This window comes from Oryza glaberrima, chromosome 3, assembly GCF_000147395.1.
Source record: "Oryza glaberrima chromosome 3, OglaRS2, whole genome shotgun sequence".
Taxonomy (NCBI): Eukaryota; Viridiplantae; Streptophyta; class Magnoliopsida; order Poales; family Poaceae; genus Oryza; species Oryza glaberrima.
In genome coordinates, this window is record NC_068328.1 from 2,878,080 (window position 1) to 2,896,316 (window position 18,237).

Here is an 18,237-nt window from a genome sequence, read left to right on the forward strand (position 1 = left end):
ACAGCGGTTGAGCTGATTCTGAACGAAGCCTTTCGTGTGGAGGTGATTACCAGACGAGACGAGCTACGCAGGACAGACAGCGTCAGCCGCTGTCTGGTGATGCATGACAGCAGAGACAGCTCTGGGGATCGCAACAAGAGCTTTTACTTGTGGACGGACGCATGCAAAATCCATCGACGATCGTGGGACGTGGCTAGCTCGGTGATCAATCCAAAGGAGTACCAGGAGACTACTAGCTAGGAGTGGGGAACCTTATCCAACAACACAACAAGACAGGAGAAGATAAAGGCCCCGGATTCTCACATAACAGCGTGTGTTTTGCGCTTGCGTTTTTTTTTTTTTTGACTTTTTTGCGCTTGCATTCGAATCACGTTCCTGTATCTTCATGTTTATGTCTTCTCATCAGTCATCCCTGCATGCGTTCGAGAGATCACCTTTTCCTTTTCTGGGTTCCAAAAGATCAGTTAAAATTTGGGGCTTGTTTGGTTTAGTACCCTATCAATATATTAGTAGTGCCAAACTCTAGGTAAGTTTTGGCACTACAATATTTTGGTAGGGTAGAATTGTAAATGAGTGTATTTGGATTTATGCCAATTGAGAGCCAAATTTTAAATTGTGGTGAAGAATATTCTAAAATTATGCCAAATTGAGTATTGGCATTACCAAACATTTGGCTTCATACCAAATCATCACATTTGCTATTTAAACCACCAAAAAATTGGTAGGGCAATATTTTGGTATCAAACCAAAACGCCCCTTGATATAGGCAAAATATTGTAGAGATGTATTTAATAGCACAGTGATAAGGAGCGTGTTTAATCTTCAACACGAAATATTGCACCAATAGTAACACGCTAGAAGCATATCTGAAAATCCTTGGTTGAAAAGGCAGGACAAAGAATATATGCTGATTCACTATTGTTTTCAAAAACAAGGAGCTGGGGCAGTGAGCGATGAGGTTGGGCGGCGAAGGGATGAGGCCGTCGGAATCCAGTAGGCCAGTAGTCGTAGGCCGGAGAGAAAAAGATGGGCGGTTGCCCCTCACTCCTCGACCACCGCTGGATTTTCTCATCCCAAACGTCGCAATTATTTCACTTTCCCATGACGTGGATCCTCCGCGGCATCCCCCGCCGTCGATCCGGCATCGGACGGCCCGCACCCCGCGGGGCCGCGTGGATCCCACACGAATACCTACCGGTGCCACGGCCAGGTGGGGCCCACGTGCCAGCTTCCCCTCCGCGGGACGCCAGCGCGAGCGGCTTTAGAGCGGCGCGGGGGGTGGGCCCCACACCGGGATAGCAATCGTGGCCGTCCGTGTAGATCGGACGGTGGAGGGCGGTGTGAACCGGTGGTCGCTGCGGACTTGTCTCCTCTCTCTCTCTCTCTCTCTCTCCCTTTTGTGACCCCACCGGAGAAAGCCCTTCGCTGCGTCCATCCGTGGAAGGGAACGGAAAGGGGGAAGAAGAGCTGCAGCGAGCGACGAGGGCATCGCCGCCTCCGCCGCCGCCGCGCGCGACGGTTTATCCCGTCCCCGATCCGATCGTCGCCGGGGCTCCTCCTCCTCCACCCTCGCCGCGGGCAATATTTGGAACCCCCCAGGGAAGTATCTCTCACCGCCGATCGCCTCTCATGCCGTGCTGAGTGGAGCGCCTACCGAATCCCTACCCCCACCCGCCGCCGCCGCAGCAGCTCGTGCCGTATCCTGTTTACAGCGGTTTGTGGGTGATGGCTTCCAACGCCGACCAGCACGCGGCGGCGAACGGTGGTGGGGGGACGACGCCGGCTGCGACCGATAGCCCCCCTGCCGGGAAGAAGGCGGCGGCCGCTGCAGCGTGGAAGAGGCCGGGGAACGGGGCGGCGGTGCCGGTCGTGGTGGCGCCTGGGAGCCCCATCATGGACGCCGACTCATGGCCGGCGCTGCCCGGGCTGGCGTCTCCGCCGCCGACGACGCTGACGCCGACGCCGATGCCGCCCAAGGCATCGCCCAAGGTGGCTCCTCTACCGCCGCCCGCTGTAAGTGTTTGATCCAGTTGATTGTAGAATAATAGGGGGATTGAAATTTATTGCCGTTTGATGGGATTGATTGGGTTTTCCCGTTGGGGAATCATCTCAGGAGGCGGTGATCCCACCGATCTCCTTGGGGAATTCCGGCGCTCCGGATGCTAATCCTGATCACGAAGCACCGGTGCGGAATCCGCCGGCTAGGCGTGCCCTGGTGATGCCTGTGGGGGATGGGCTGGACAAGCGTGCCCCTGGCTCAGAGCCATCCCCAGTCTACACCCCTAATGCCAGGAGCAATGGAGGCGGTGATCACCACCAGAATGGTCGATATGGTTCCCATCCCCATAGCCGAGGTAGTGGCTATGGTGGTGGGGGGAACAGGAGGGGCAATGGTGGAGGTGGAGGTGGAGGTCGCCGTGGACAGGAGCACCATGGTGGTTTTGATGGGCAACGCCGTGGCGGTGGCCGCAGGGACGGCCATGGGCCTGGACACCAGCAGCGCGGCCACCATCCATCTTACATAAGGGCTCCTCTGGCTGTTGTGACTGCGGCGCCTCCTCCACCACCACCATTTGTTAACCCTGCTACTCCACAAACACCACCTTATGGAGCTCCCATAGGCTTCCCTGGTATGCCATGCATGTGGTTTATGAGATCATAGAGTTGTTCTATTGTTATGTCACCTTAATTTGCTTCGTTTCAAATAGCAGAGATAGCACCTCATGTCTACTATTTTACGTCTCCCCCGGAAGGTGTTCAAGCACTGCCTTTTGTGCCTCACCCAGCAAGCCCTCCAGCTATGTTAATTCCTCAATTTGATCCTCTTCGAGCGGAGCTGCTGAAGCAGATAGAGTACTACTTTAGGTACTTTTTTGTCTACATTTACGTGAAATAATTTGTTCCATATCATTGCCGAGGTAAATTTACTGAGCCACTTGTTCAACTTTTGCAGTGATGACAATTTGTGCAAAGACATATTCTTGAGGCGGCATATGGATGACCAGGGTTGGGTGCCATTACCCCTGATTGCAGGATTTAATCAGGTGAGTTTGCAGGTTCTACATGATGTTTTTTTTAACTAAAAGTATTGTCAATGAACCTTTACTTCGTTGCTATTGTTCAGCAGATTAATGACAAATTTACCAACTGCCTTGTAAGGTTCTGCTCACTGTCACCATCAAGTGAGGGACATAGAAAACTTTTTTTTTCTTATTAGTATTAGATATCTTCTTGCCTGGTTGCCTGATTGTGTGAGAAACTGCATGCACATTTAGATATTATTCAAAACTTCTGATAAGTGATAACTTATATCCTGTGTAATTCACTACATAAATGACAACAAACATGCAATTGTCTCTCTATTTTTTAAGCTGAATACATACAATTGCTCATGCATTGTTAATTGTGTCGACAAATATGATGGAAGAGACCTCAATCTATTACTGTTGTATAGGCATATTTCTTTATGGATTTTCCGAATCATATCCTTCACAGTTAGTTAGTTTGGTGAGTACCATTTACCATTGCATCATGGGAATGAGGTTTGTATTCCCCTCAGGTTGCTTTAACCATGCCAAGACTCTTTTTTGGGGTTATTTCTTCCTCTTTCAACTACATATTTCCTAACTTTGGTCTTGTATTATGTTCTTTATAATGTTTCTGTGCCTTCCCGATGCACTATGTACAAAAGTCTTGTAGGTTTGCATACTGTATTTATGCTTTTTTTTTTGTCTTGGTCTGTTACTTCTTATTTTTTGTGTGTGCTGGGGAGGGGGGGGGGGGGGTATTCTGCAACAATAAGACTGAAGCATCCAAAATACAATTCATTTTTCTATATGAACAAACTTTCTGCACCTTGGTAATTAAGCATTTAAGTTCCAAGAGAATGACTATGTCTGAGGACTGAATCATTTCCCATGAATTGTTACAAGTGTTAATGTTTTTCTAAAAGAACAACCAGGAGTTATAATTGCACTCAAATGTCAGATATGTTGGCTGGTCATAAGCAGGGCAAAGAGAGAAACTAGCCACTGGAATGCAAAAAGAACTGTAGAAAAGAGACAACAAAGGTAGAGGCTGACTAAACAGTGAAAAGGTTCTTAAAAGTGCTAATGTTGTTGTAAGACAATTACACAATAGGAATGTTTTGTGATGCAGATAGTTAGAATAATGGAAATAAAGTGAATTTGAAGATGCTCTGAGTTGTTTTTGCTTTGCACCGGCACATGGGACATTCCACAATATGGAATCATGGACACATATTTCACATGACTATACATGGATGATTAAAAAAAGAGAGAGAAAACTTATTCTATGCCATAACATCATGCATGTCCTGCCAAAAAATATATATCAATATTCATTGGCCAGGAATTAAAATAGATATTTTGCTGCTTTTACAACTCTGACTGATTCTGACTTATATTGTTTCGTGTAGGTAAAAAAGCTGACTAATAACGTGCAGTTTATCTTGGAAACAGTCCTGCAATCTACCGTGGTTGAAGTACAGGTGATCTTTAATTCTCATAATTTACCTTTGAAGTAATTTCATATTTTGAGTTTCAAACAGACTTATCTGCCATATACAAGTGCTGTAATTTATAAATATGCAAGTAATATTCATGTTCTGCTATGTGCGGACTGCGGAATGTACTGCTGGTTTAGAGCATGTACTATAAGGATTTAGGTGTTGCCTCCAAAAGTGCCACATAGGATTAGGTGATGAGGTGTAGAGAGAGGATGAGCCACCCTTCATGCAAGGGACAACCTCCGCACAATCTCCAAGAGAAAAAGAGAGAATGAGATAGTGTGAGAGTTGACCAACACAAAAAAAAAATGATGTTTGTGTATTAGAGGTAATATGTTGTACATGTTGCCTCTTAATTAATGGATAGATGACATGGCTAAAATTAGAGGTAGTAGCCAACTCTACTATAAGATTTGTTCTTAGTGAGCAGTTTTTTTTAAGTATTTAAACTTGATTTAGTGAGCAGCTTACCATTACAAATCTTCTCTTCACTAGATATTTCAGAAAGGGTAAACATGACATTCAAATGGGCTGTAAATGGCATGGCATGCTGTATAAAAGGAACATTCTAGGGAAATATTTTTGGTTTCTGATCTTCAAACTGACATTATTTAGTTTCAGTTTGTAAGGGATGCTATACTTTACTGATGATCTTTAGAGCAGCATTATTTAGTTCCAATACTTTACATTCAAAAGCTTGTTCACCTTTTATTACAACCAATTGGGTAGCTCTTTATGCTATATCTGCATGACATATTAGTTTGCGTGTATACCTAGGTAACTCGGCCTATATCTGCATAGCGTCTTAGCTTGTATGCGCACCTTTGGCGTAACGTTAGTAGTAGGAATATTGGAGTACTCAGACTGTTGTGCATGCCCAACTTAAGTCCAGTTGCATCCTTGTAGAATCTTAGTCCAATCTTGTGTGTACATTGGATCTGGATCCACATGTTGAAATGTGCGCACGACGAACATTGCCATGGCGCAAAGGAATGCACCATTGATTTTTAAATAGTATATTTTTTAGCACCCTAGATGATCTCACATGCCAGGAAGCAGGCCTTCTCTATTTTTTTCTTCCTTCTTAACGCAGGACTTCAAAAATGAATTGAGAGCTGTTTCATTACTAAGTTTTACTTGCCAAGTTCCTTTGGTTAAAACTTAATGTATATCACTTACAGGTACACTCTTAACTGATTAGCCACTAGGAAAAACTGAATGTCTCTGAACGTAATGCTAGAACATATTACGAGGAGAATCTTATCTAGTGATAGCAAACAAGTTGTCAATAGGTGTATTCAATAATGATCTTAAGGTTTTCCTATAGATTGGAATTGTGATAGCTTGACAACACTGTTATTTATCATTCTACTTACCCGCATATTCACTTAAGTTAAAAATATCTAAATAGTAACCACCAACTCATCTAGAAATCACTCATCTATCCTCCTTGATTAGAAATCACTGTAATAAACTTCTACAGTAGTAGCCTTTTCTTTTGTCAATCTTCTGAAACAATATGACTTGAAGGAAAATTTCCTTTAGCCTGTGACACCCCAATTGACTCCCCAAGACGTTAGAAACATCATGTACTTTTGGTTTCCTATCATGGCTTCTTGCTTGAAATGAGAACGACATGAATATGTTTTTTTTTTAATTCTAATTCACATTTTCTCCATACATCTGAGTTCTCGCTGTGTTTCTTGCATACTTACTTTACAGGGTGACAAATTGCGGAAGCGTGAAAGATGGGAGATCTGGTTGCTTCCAAAACAAGGTTATTCTGCTGGAAATTCTTCTGGTTCGCTGTCCCCTGTGACATCCAACATTGATTCACTGGCATCTCAGTTTCAATCTGTTGGACTTGAGGGGGCAGGCTACCATGCAAGTCAAGGAATGCCCGGTGAAGCTCTCCTTACTAGGTCAGCAACTTCAGTTAGTCTAGGTTATCAGGCACCCCCCTTGGGAGGGTTATACAGCAACGGGAGTGGACCACTTTTTGGGCAGAAGTCTGCAAGAAGTTTACTCCGGAGCGATACCTTTTGAGGTTTTACACAAGAAAGATTACAACGGCATGCCGAGTTTTCTCTGGTTACGGCACGCGTACCTCATCTACTGGGGTGAGGAGTGAGGACTAAAATCCAGTTGATTTGGAAGAAAACAACCAAAAAAAGGAAATAAAACATACAAAAAAGAGAGATAGAAATACCCAAAAAAATATAAAAATATAAAAACCAAAAAAATCGAAAAACTTAAAAACAAGAGGAAAAAACATAGTAGGTAGTATTATGTGCAGGACTTATGTATTTTGTGGTTGTGCTCTTGCTGGGACGTGAGTACGTGACATTACCTGTTAAGTACTCGTTTGATTGTTGCTCTTTTGCAGACTGAGTTGTTATGGATGTTGTCAGTCGGAAGCTGTTAAAGACGAGACAAACTTATTTCAAAAAACTGATGACATTATTATCAGTTGTGCATCTTCTGCTGCCCAAATTGTGCATATGCATTGTATTTCCTTTGAAAATCGTATTCATGTTATGTATACTTTATGCTGATTTGGTCGAACGTGGACATCGATCTGCCACTATGAAACATCTGCCTTCTTCGGCAAAATTGCTGTTATGTGCTTCTGGCAGAGATCCTTCCTATTTACTTGGGGGAAAAAAAATCTTATTCATCTCTATAGTTGTGCTCAAGAGTATAACAAAGTTGTGGGCAGGCCATTGTATGGTCTGCAATTGGTATTATCTGTGAATGATACGTTTTATTAGTAATAATGTCCCTTACGAAACTTTGGTGATATCAAATTATGTCATTATCAAATTTTAGGAAAGTAAGACGGACATGTGTGGTGTTAGGTTTGAGACATTCTGGTAAGGTTTCAACAGTCGAAACTACTGAAAATGCCACAACTTGATAAGATTGTGTTGACTTGGTATTGATCTAGTGAACTAGTGGTAGTATGTGTTACCTTGCCAAATTTTAAATGTCAAGATTTAAAATTAACATGAAAGAGAACAAGCCCGAAGATAGATCACTTCTAACCATTCTATCAGTAGCAATTTATTTTTTTATAAAAAGAAGGCTAAAGCTTTGCCTCGTATATATTGATAGAGTAGGAAAACAACCAAATAAGTTATTTACATGTCCCTGCCGTAAAAAAAAACTGAGTCCGTAAAAAGGGAAACTACGTAGGTTCTTCCAACGGGGTTAACTTAGCGAGTTTTGCGGATCCCGTCTTGATCCAAGCTAACGCCTCCTCTTTGATTTTAGCGACGATGGTGGTTGGGGTGATGGCCACGTGGCAGAATATCCTAGCCGAGCGTCACTGCGTTGCGTCAGTAGCAATTTAGACACACCAAGCAAACAATGCTAGCCGAATGGCTTCGATCTAACACTAAAGCTACATGGTACTCCTTCTGTCCCAAATTATAAGGCGCTTCTTTTTTTTTAAAGAAAAATCAAACTCGGTAGTTTTTACTAATAATCATACTATATATATATATATATAGACACACACACACTAAGTATTATACATGCTATATCACTAGATCCATATTTTTAAAGTACTTTTTATATGATACTCGGTTACAAGATATAAGACGTTTTGACTTTGGTTAAAGTCAAACTGCTTTAAGTTTGACCAAATTTATAGAAAAAAATGGCAGAAGAACTTGAGAAGTTTCCAACAATTAAAGATCCAGATCACGAAATGGATACGAAATCTTATTTTGGGTAAAAAGTATTACTATTTTTTTCTATAAATTTGGTCAAACTTAAAACAGCAAAGTCAAAACTCTTGTAACCTAAAACGGAGGGAATGGCAATTTAATATTAGTTGAAATATAAAATGAAATAAATTATAAGTCAAAGTATATTGTTGAAGACTATAAAGGCCTTATAATTGAAACGGATAAAGTAATAGCAGCATTATGAGCCAAAGAAACATTTGCTCATCTCGATCGTACTCAAACACGTTTCATACAAAAATTTTAGGCAAAACTTTGACAGCCACGAGGGACTCATCCTACAACTCCCAACTAATAATCAGTGTACAAAGCGTAGCGGCGAACAGACTGCACAGACACACTTGAGACTACAAGCTCAAAACAAAGCAGCACACTTAAAAAAAAAAAAACAATAAGACATGGCATGGCCGCATGGGTGCATGACTAGCTAACTATAATGGCTATACTACATGACGGCGCAGGAGTTGGGGTTCTCGTCGCTGAAGGCGGAGGCAAGCTTCTCCTCTTCCTCGGTGGCGCGGGCGAGCGGCGCGGCGTCCGGGTCGGCGAGCGCGTTGCGGACGTAGCCGGGGGGAGCCTTCTTGTCGTACGCGCCGGGGGCGTAGGGGTGGGGCACCACGTCGTACGGCACGTACGGCCACGGCTCCGCCTTCTTCCCGGCGCGACGCCGCAGCCGCCCCACCACCTCCTCCTGCTCCACGTAACCCGTCACCGTCACCTTGTTCTGCTTCGCGTCCACCTCCACGCTGCTCACGCCCTTCATCTCCTCCACTGCTTTCCGGACCTTCCTCTCGCACCCTTCGCAGTCCATCCGAACCTTCACCTCCACCTTCTGTGTACCATTTTTTTTTTCTAGTTAACACCCCGTTCCATTTCATAAAATCATAATGTAGGAATTTATGTGATTTTACAACTTACGCAGTTGCATTTATCGTTCAACCCAAAAAAAAAAAAAAGCTGACGAGGAAAGATGAAAGATCGTAGTTCAAAAGGCGTTGTACCTGGAACTGCTTGGGCTTCTTCTTGGGAAGGATCTTGGCCGGCAGCACGCGCAGCTCGGCGATGATGTCGTCCACGCCCATTCTCTCCGATGGCGGTTGTTGGTATCAGTAGCTCAGCACTTGGACCAATGAAACTAGCCAGGATTTGGGCTCTCACAATGCCTTTCTTTCACAGGAGGGTTTACCGGTTTATAGGCTTTCCAAACGAAGGGTATCTGATGATCGATGATGCCACCTTTCCCAGGTACTTATACCGATAGAGATGGCTGTGAAAAGGATAAACTTGAGACGCTTCTTGTGCTTCTGACGAAAAAACAGTGTACAGTGTACTGAAAATACAAGCAGAATGGGCTGAGCGCACGCATCTCGCGAGTGTACCGTGGTAGAGAATAGTAACATGGATGGACGAGTCTGGATTGCTCTGCATGCTTCCCAAATCCCAACTCATTAGTTGGAAATGGAGCTCTGTCCGGTTGCTTCTATTTGGATGTTTCCACGCGTGATAGGCTTTCTTTTGTGAATCACCTTTTCGCGAACCTTCTACGCTCCTTTGCTGTTTTGGTCGGGCCGTGCTGTGCATCTTTTTTGTGAGATTTCATTCAGTTCCACCAAGCATTGTCTAGACAGAGAGAAGAAAAAGATCCCTGTTGTGAATCTTCCTGCATGAAGAAGCCTTATACGATTCAGGCTGTGATATATACACTACACTCGCCTTCAATGTACTATAGCACGTCTGAAATAGCTGAATGATTTTGCGAACAATATAGAGAAATTCACATATATAAAGTTTTTTGCGAAAATCGCACCGTTAATTCACCATTTTATTCACTGGAGAAGAACACTTCCTTACTCAGTTAATCAGGTACTTCAACAACAATAGAAGAGATTTTTTACCTTTGAGCTTTTTTACCTGCTTCTGGTTTGATCATGCTACCGATAGAAGAGATTGAAATGTTACAGTGATGGAAGCCAAATACAGCACAAAACCACTTCCTTTTTTTCTGGAGGAAAAAAATCGGTGTAAAGTCTGTGTCTACCAGTATACAATTTGCAGTCATACAAATAAAATCCTCTGTTACCAATCTAATTGCCAACAATATTAAGGAAACAATGTCGTATTGCGAATACATTAGTATAGGCTGAAACCGAAGAACTGCCCAACTAGAAGAGCTATTCCCATGCATATTGCTACAAGTGAAGCCGCCCAGGTCAGTTTCTCTGTTATTCTAGGGACCTTTTCTTTCAAGGCCTCACTACAAGAACCTACAAAAGCAGTGTAACTCCCCATCGAAAATACAGTCCCCATCAAAAACATGCCAAGAAATGCTGCACCAGCGAAGCGTGAGGGAAGGGCCAATGCAGGCAACACCATCAGTAGAGCATCTGGTTGGAGACCATGAACAACTCCAGTGGCAAATGTTGCAAAACCAACTTTCTTCTTCCTGGGAGCAGCAGGGGTTTGTAAAGGCTCACTGCTGGTTATGTTGCAGTCCACGCCTTCCAGGGCGAGCGACGATTCCTGAACCTCTGTAGCTTCTCGGATGCCCATACCTCCTATGATTAGAAGGGTCAGACCAACCACTCTTGTTCCCCATGTCCGGAGAATCTCAATGTGCAATCGATCCTTGAGTAATAAGAATAGCAGGCCAAAAATAACTTGTCCTGCATCATGACCACAACCCCAAAGGGCACCGACCAGTCCACTTTCCAGTCTTGATCTTCCAATCGACAGCGGTGCCAAAGCAACGAGATGGTCAGGCCCAGACAAGGTATGCAAGCATCCAGCAATGAAACCAGCCCAACCACTGCTTAGTATCTCTGATGTAAATAGTCCACCAGTTTTGGTTATTGATTGCACTGATGCATGGGCAGGATAAGGAATGCTAGATTGCAGGGTGCCGGTAACAAGCGCCACCAATAGGAAAAGAGCAGCTCTGGAAGCCTGTGATATAGCAAAATGTTGACTAAATCAGAATAATGATGGGGAAATACGATTTTAAAAAACCAAAGCATATATGCACAAAACCAAACCAGAAAACAAGCATAATGCCCTTGCTTCTGATGAAAAATAATGTAGTCACCTCCACAACACCTTAGCTATATTTGAAGAGCTTTAGTAAAATCTCAAAAACATTACACATGTAAATCAGTAAATGCAATCCCATCTAGCATCAGATACTCACAAATGCTACTAGACAAGGTCCATTTCGTATACGCATATCTCATAATCCATCCGAAGCCACATTCCATACCTAACTAGATCAACTACTACACTTTTAAACATGTGCTGCATAGCAAGTAATCTAAAGTACCATAAAAACATGTCAGTTAAGAAAACATTAAAATAGCAACGCATTCTTCCAATAAATCATGAAGAGAACATTGGGCTAGGGAATGATGAATGCAACTGATTATCATGGCATTTTCACAGTTGACGGTTGACACACAGTCGAACATTTTTATGACCTGAGTTAAATAACATAATAGCCATGATGTTGCGAGAGAAAATGATGCAAATATGTTATAAAACAGTGCAAAAATTAAAGACACTAATTCATGATATCATCTCTCACTTTGTTCACAGTTGCAAGAACTATCACATAGTGAGCCTGACACATTTATGATTAAAAATTGTGTCCGCAATGGAACCCCAATATGGTACAGTGCTCACTACAAAAATGATAAAAACAAGGTCTACTTTTCAATTTGGCTAAGGCTATGAGATACAGTTTCTTTGGGAACGGAAGAACTGTGAGGAGTGAGATCTAATCAGATGTTACCAATTTAGCATCAATATTAACTACCAAATGTATCACTCAAAAACTAAAGACCGCATGGACATTAAACGATCTTACAACACACCTTGTTAGTTGCCCAAAACCCTAACTACGATCACAGGTATCTTGGAGTTCTCACAACATTCTGGGTTAGTTTTGATAATGAAGCACTAAAATCATCTCTCCCCAAAACATACCAAATCATCACTTAGTTTCAAGTGAAATACTATACTTCAGATGTTTACCTACAACAAAATTCCGTTTTGTAACTTGCTATATACAGGCAGTGGCGAAGCTATATAGTGTTTGGGGGGTGCACATGAACCCCCGAAATTCCTAATTTCTCACTTAAAAAGACTAGAATATACAATGTTGTACTGAAATTTTCTAGATTCTCAATGGTAGTGCACCCCCCTTGTTTTGATGCTAGCTTCGCCCCTATATACAGGTCTCACAATTCCACAAAGACCACATATCGGTTCTTTTTCATACCCATCTAGTATACAGTATCTTAAATCATAAACATGATTGTACATAATGGAGCACAAATTAAGAGTGCTCGCATGTTCCCCTCTGTTCTGCTAAAATAAAGATTTTCTTGTGCATTGGCTTTGTATTTTTCCATATGAAGTATATGGAAGCGCCAGAAAACACCAGCTTAATCATTTATAGAGGTAGAGCCAACACAAAAACAGCATTTCATTTGGAGATCTCTTTCATTTGCTACAAAGCATACTACTCTTCTCATCCCATACACAGCCGTGGCATTGTCAAAGCCCAGTCGAGGCATGTGTCATGCTATTCGATCTCAAACAGAAGGTTGTCATTTGTCAAGCTGAACGAACTTTCTCAAGGGGCATAATTACCACAATTAAGTACTACGACTAGCACTAGTTGAGAACCTACCATGGCAATTCTACCGCGCGCATCATTTTCGAGCCAAACATTGCAATTCTAGTAGATGAAAAAAAAGAAAACCCAAAATTGGGGCAGTCACCTTGGGGAGCAGACTCCACAGCAACTTCCACGGAGGTCCAACCGCCGCCGCCGGAGCGGCCTCCCGCGGCGGGGCCGACACACCATCGTGCGGCCGCGCCGCGATCGGCCCGAGACGCGGCTGCGCCCGTAGCCTCCCCGCCCACGGCTCGACGCCGCCGCCGCCGCCGAGACCCGCGACGGCGAGGCGGCGGGATGGGGATCCGCCCCCCGGCAGAGGGATCCGGGCGGCGACGGACTTGGAGATCAGCCGTTCCATGCGCGCCGCCGCGAGGAGGAGACGGAGAAGAAAGAAGGCAAACTAAACTAGAACTAGAAGAGTCCAAGGCAGCGAGAGATCGTGCCAACTTTGCCGCAATGGGTGGAGGTGTTGTGTACTTGTGTATTACTGTATTGTGTTGGTCTCGGGCTCTCGGCGAAACGGATGGCGACTTTGGAAGAGGAGAGGAGAGCGTCGCGTCGCATTGGCTGCGAGAGGGGGGTGGTTGGGTGGTTTGCCACGCGGGCGCGCGGCACGCGACGGCACGGGCGCGGCACGGGGCGCCGCTGCGTGCGGTGGTTGGGGTTGGAGGCGGGCTGTGGCTGACTCGGGGGAGAGGAGGGTGATGGATGATGGTGGCGGTGGTGGTGGTGCGGCGTGCACGTCCCCTCCTCCGCGGGTTGTGTTTGACGCGCGCTGTCACGATAAGCTATCATTGAAGATATCTTTAGCCCAATCTTTTTTTTTATACTACCTCCATATTTTAATGTATAACGCTCTCGACTTTTTATCCAACATTTGATCATTCGTCTTATTCAAAAAAAATTATATAATTATCATTTATTTTATTATGACTTGATTCGTCATCAAATGTTCTTTAAGCATGACATAAATATTTTCATATTTGCATAAACTTTTTGAATAAAACGAATGGTCAAACGTTGGTCGAAAAGTCAACAGCGTCATACATTAAAATACGGAGGGAGTACTTACGTTTATCAGCCAAAATTTAAATTTTCACCCTTAAATTCAAAATTAATTTTAAAGTTCTCCCATCAAAATTTATTTTGCAGTCTTTGTTTGTAGATAGTTAATAACACATATATAAAAAAAATTATAAATTATTTTTCGTTTACAGGTATACCGTTTAGGGTATTCCCCGGATAAACGAAACAATCGCTTTCTTGGATGGATCTGCGTCTGCTCCATGAGATGTGGGGTACGTTACGTGCCGGATAGAAATCACGTGTTTAATTGTGTTATTTGTTTATTTATTTGCTTGATGAGGCATTGTTTGACTCAATACAAAATAACCGAGAGTTGACAATAAGGGCATGTAAAAATAATTATCGTGTCATGAGTTTGTGACTGTTGATACTCCATTAGTCACGAGACTCGTTTTTGGTTTGTTTGAAGCATTATATGGCTGCTTCTCTGATCCGTTTTTTATTTAAGTAAATTTCATAGAACTATTTCTACTTTTATCAAACTATTATAAAACTATAGATTTAAAGAGGTGGTATTACAAACCACATATTAACACTATATTTTTCACGAAACTCTATATTCAAGGTATGATATCATAAAACTATAAATTTAGTGATGAATTTGTCAAAAACCTACCGTACTCTCTACCATTGGTCATTTTTAGCCGTTAGATTAAATGCGGCCGGATGTGATCGATCGCTACGGTAATCAACAGTAAACCGATACCGTATGAGTGAACAGTACTCCGACACTGTTCGCACAGCGTTTTTACTGTGTTTATGGCAAGATATTGTAGCTCCTGGCACATTTTACTGTGCGTCTCAGGCTCTCAGCCATTCTCTCCGTAATATCAGACGATGCAAATCCTGAAATCCGACACTCGACAGTCGACACCCGCCGAGCAGGTGAACCAGTATCAGCCTTGGCGACACCTTCCACAATTATACCTTAGCCTGTCGCCAACAGATCATTCCAGAATTATTTCCAGTTGCGGCGAGCAGATCCCATTCCCATCCCAGAGATCATCGAGGACCTCTGATCTCTCAAACTCGTGCCACTCCCGCGTATGTGGGACTACCTCCAATCCCTCGAGCACCCGCTCCTTGTCTTCAACGACATGCCCATCGAGCAAGTGCACCCGTCTCATCCTCGGCGACGCCTTCATGACATGCCTGACAAAGCCGATTTGCCACCCTACTGCATTGAAGCCGACGACAACGAGCTCCTTCAGGCAATGGTACTGACGATCTTGAGCTTGCACGTCTAGCCAAGAAGCCATATTTTCCGACCTGTTGTCAATCTGCACTCAGGTTTGAGAATTCTCGTGTGAATTCACAGATATATTCCAAAAAAATTGAAGAGGATATTTAAGGAAAAGAGACTTGTAGAGTGCATACATGAACATGGCATGACTCCAAAACCGGCGCAGCATCAAGCAGGGTGACAATCCAGAATATATCCCAATTAATTGGTACGTTTGCAATGAATAGCTTCTTGAGATGAAGCAACGGGTCGGGTACAGCTATTGGCTCAATCCACACCTGCACACATGAAAATGCAACGCAATTTCACTTAGAGACAAGAGGCCACTACACTATTACTATTAGTTCATACACTAGTGACTAGTCTATTAGTTCATTTCAGGAGTATGTATGATCGCTCACCTCAGGTCCTTTGAACTGCAGAACAAGGCTCTCAATTGGCGGGATCCTCTTCAAGAATTTGCTCAGTGGATATGTTCTGTTGCTAACACTTGGATCGACTTTGCTGTCGCCTTCGGTTTTTAGATAGTCCAAACCTACATGCCTAAGTCCAGGCACCTCGCCATAGTATATCTTGGAAGGCAGTAGGCCCCGGCAAGCAAAAGTTTCAAGACAGGGCAGTGAATGCAGATAGATTTTCCCCAAATTTGCAGTTGTCCACCAGCAGATTCTTTAACCTTGATGTTGGGACATTGATACGGAGACCACCAGCCCAGTAACCCGGACAATATCTGATACTAAAGTCCAATAGATGCACACAATGTGTCAAAATCCGATTAGCCAATCCAAAGTACGAAGTTTTACACAAGGAGAGTCTCGTGAGCCTCTGAAACGTCAAGGAATTAAATGAACCCAAGGGAGGGCAGTTGAACAGAACGAGCCGCTTCAGCTGCAAATTCTGACATCCATCAAGTATCTTGAAGTCATAGGCGATGCAACGGCCTTCAACGTTAAGCTCAAAATCCTCAACTCCCCACCTGGCAATCGCTGCAGTAACCCATCGCTGAATGAATTGGTTCCACTTCCTGCCAAAGGTTTGAAGCCTTAGCTTTTGGATAGTTCGGTGCACACCATCGGGGGGCAGAAGGAATGCATCCACCCGCTTGACATAGTGCCGCATGGCCCAGCGTTCATAGCGTTCCAGGGCAGCCGTGAGTGGACGGATCCTCCTCGTCCACTGATCCATCTTGTCCTTCATGGCATAAAAGTCGCTCAGGTTCACAGCATCCCTGTTTGTTGTCACATATGGTGACTTCTCTGCCTCATACGCTGCCTTGGCTTCCATCCACAGTCGCTTCAACCTGTGGTAGCGTGGAGGGAGGAGGTCATCAACGGCGAAGTCGTAACATGTGTGGGAGCGCCGAGGAAGATTAAGCCATCGCTTTGAAAGGATAGTGGTGGTTATTGTTGTGCGTGCATCTAGCTTGTCGAGAATCAGGATGAGTATCTCATCAGGTAAGCTGCTGAGCCTGTCCTCGTTAGTATTGCGCTCCTTACTCAGACGCACCTAGTAAATTTGATCAGAAAGGAGATGGAACAACAGTAAGCTAACTAAAGCCACTATAAGTAATTGTCAAGGCTGCTAGTGAAAAATTTTCAGACTAACAGACTACGTTGCGACATGAACAATGGAAAGGTTTAAGTGACCAAATTATTAAACCAAACTAAAACTTCTTGCAGTGAAAGGAACATATTGAGCTGCGTGGGTACCAATAAGGCAATAACAACGGGTATTGTTCCACTTTCTTGATGGCGCAATTCGGACTAAAAGGGGAAAAGCTCGTTTCTACTGTTAAACTAGTCGACGATTATTCAACACTAATACTACAGAGTACAGATCGGAAAAAAGGTGTAGTTTTTCTGTACAATACAACTGCAGGAGCTTTGAATCAAAGGATATAACAGTAGAACGGGCAGATGTGATACCCGCTTGGAGGGCGGGGAGGCGACGGCGGCGGTGGCGGTGGAGACATCGATGGCCTTCCTCAGCCGACGGTAGCGGCGTGGAGCCGCCTCCTCCGTAGCCATCGGATCTTGATTGTCGCCGGCTGGATGACCGATCGGCGGCGAGGGATTGGAGAGAGGGCTGGACGGATTCGAGAAGGGCGGAGGCGCGAGCGGCGGCAGAGCGATTGGAGAGGACGGGCCGCGAGCGGCGCCGGGGGATTGGAGGGGGAAAAGCTCCGGGTCGTCCGTACAGTTTTATGGTTTGCATCTCAGCCCGTTTGTGTTCGGCTCAACGTGTCCTTTCCGATACGAAAAAGCTCCGATTTTGGCCCCCCTTTTCTGCATCTGAAGTTCGGACGCAACTCGGGATCGGCGCCCGATGGGATTCAGCTTGGGTGACTTTGTGTTGGCATGTCACAACGTGACATTGTGAGGATCTCTGCCATCAAAAACACATCCAACGGCTCGTTTGGTTGGGCCCGCCTACAGGTCAGAAATTTAGCCGCCGATCCCATCCGTCCCGCGGGAGATGGCGCCCGCCGATCCAACCCATCCCGTTTCGCCTCGCCCGAGTCCGGCCGTCGCCATCGCCGCGAGCCAGCTGGGAGGCTTGCTGTCACCGCGCGAGGCCGTCGGGCTTGCCGCGAGTGGGGAGGGGACCGGGCGGCCGCCGCGCGAGGCCGGGGTCGGGGCCCTGCCCTGCCGCCACGACCAAGGAGAGACGCCAAGCCGCCGCGCGAGGCCAACTCCATGCCCTGTCGGCCTGTCCTGCCGTGACCTGTGGAGAGGCGCCAGGGCGTCGAGGCCCTACCCTGCCGCCGCGACCGGGGGACCGGGAAAGCTACCAACAGTACGATAGAACATTTTTCTCTGAAACTCTGTCAGTCAACACAAGGGAGATAGCTATATCCAATTCAATCACAAATCTCACAAATGCAGTGAAATCATTGCATTTCCCTCCATTTGAATGGCACAACCATACATCTCTTTTGAAGTCATATATATCAAGC

The 18,237-nt window shown here is 44.7% G+C and overlaps 3 protein-coding genes and 1 pseudogene across 4 annotated transcripts; 1 reads left to right on the forward strand and 3 right to left on the reverse strand.

The window, feature by feature from the left end:
* The first annotated feature begins 1,413 nt into the window (after positions 1 to 1,413).
* LOC127767296 (la-related protein 1C-like) lies at positions 1,414 to 6,997 on the forward strand. 2 transcript variants are annotated; one of them, XM_052292576.1, is made up of 6 exons: positions 1,414 to 2,013; positions 2,114 to 2,630; positions 2,709 to 2,865; positions 2,954 to 3,044; positions 4,439 to 4,510; positions 6,251 to 6,997. In XM_052292576.1, the coding sequence occupies exons 1-6, from the start codon at positions 1,726 to 1,728 to the stop codon at positions 6,572 to 6,574; spliced, it is 1,449 nt and encodes a 482-aa protein (XP_052148536.1). In that variant the 5' UTR covers positions 1,414 to 1,725; the 3' UTR covers positions 6,575 to 6,997. The 2 variants fall into 2 exon arrangements, with proteins under 2 accessions (XP_052148536.1, XP_052148537.1); XM_052292577.1 differs by having other exon boundaries at positions 2,712 to 2,865.
* Positions 6,998 to 8,440: 1,443 nt separating this feature from the next.
* On the reverse strand, positions 8,441 to 9,475 carry LOC127768311 (heavy metal-associated isoprenylated plant protein 27-like). Its single transcript, XM_052293866.1, has 2 exons — positions 9,279 to 9,475; positions 8,441 to 9,109 (listed from the first exon to the last, which is right to left on the reverse strand). Exons 1-2 carry the CDS (start codon positions 9,357 to 9,359, stop codon positions 8,723 to 8,725), a joined length of 468 nt encoding a protein of 155 aa, XP_052149826.1. The 5' UTR covers positions 9,360 to 9,475; the 3' UTR covers positions 8,441 to 8,722.
* A 777-nt stretch (positions 9,476 to 10,252) lies between these two features.
* On the reverse strand, positions 10,253 to 13,452 carry LOC127765060 (chloroplast protein FOR GROWTH AND FERTILITY 2-like). Its single transcript, XM_052289860.1, has 2 exons — positions 13,053 to 13,452; positions 10,253 to 11,220 (listed from the first exon to the last, which is right to left on the reverse strand). The coding sequence occupies exons 1-2, from the start codon at positions 13,308 to 13,310 to the stop codon at positions 10,408 to 10,410; spliced, it is 1,071 nt and encodes a 356-aa protein (XP_052145820.1). The 5' UTR covers positions 13,311 to 13,452; the 3' UTR covers positions 10,253 to 10,407.
* A 719-nt stretch (positions 13,453 to 14,171) lies between these two features.
* On the reverse strand, positions 14,172 to 17,526 carry LOC127765163 (uncharacterized; annotated as a pseudogene).
* Between the last annotated feature and the right edge of the window lie 711 nt (positions 17,527 to 18,237).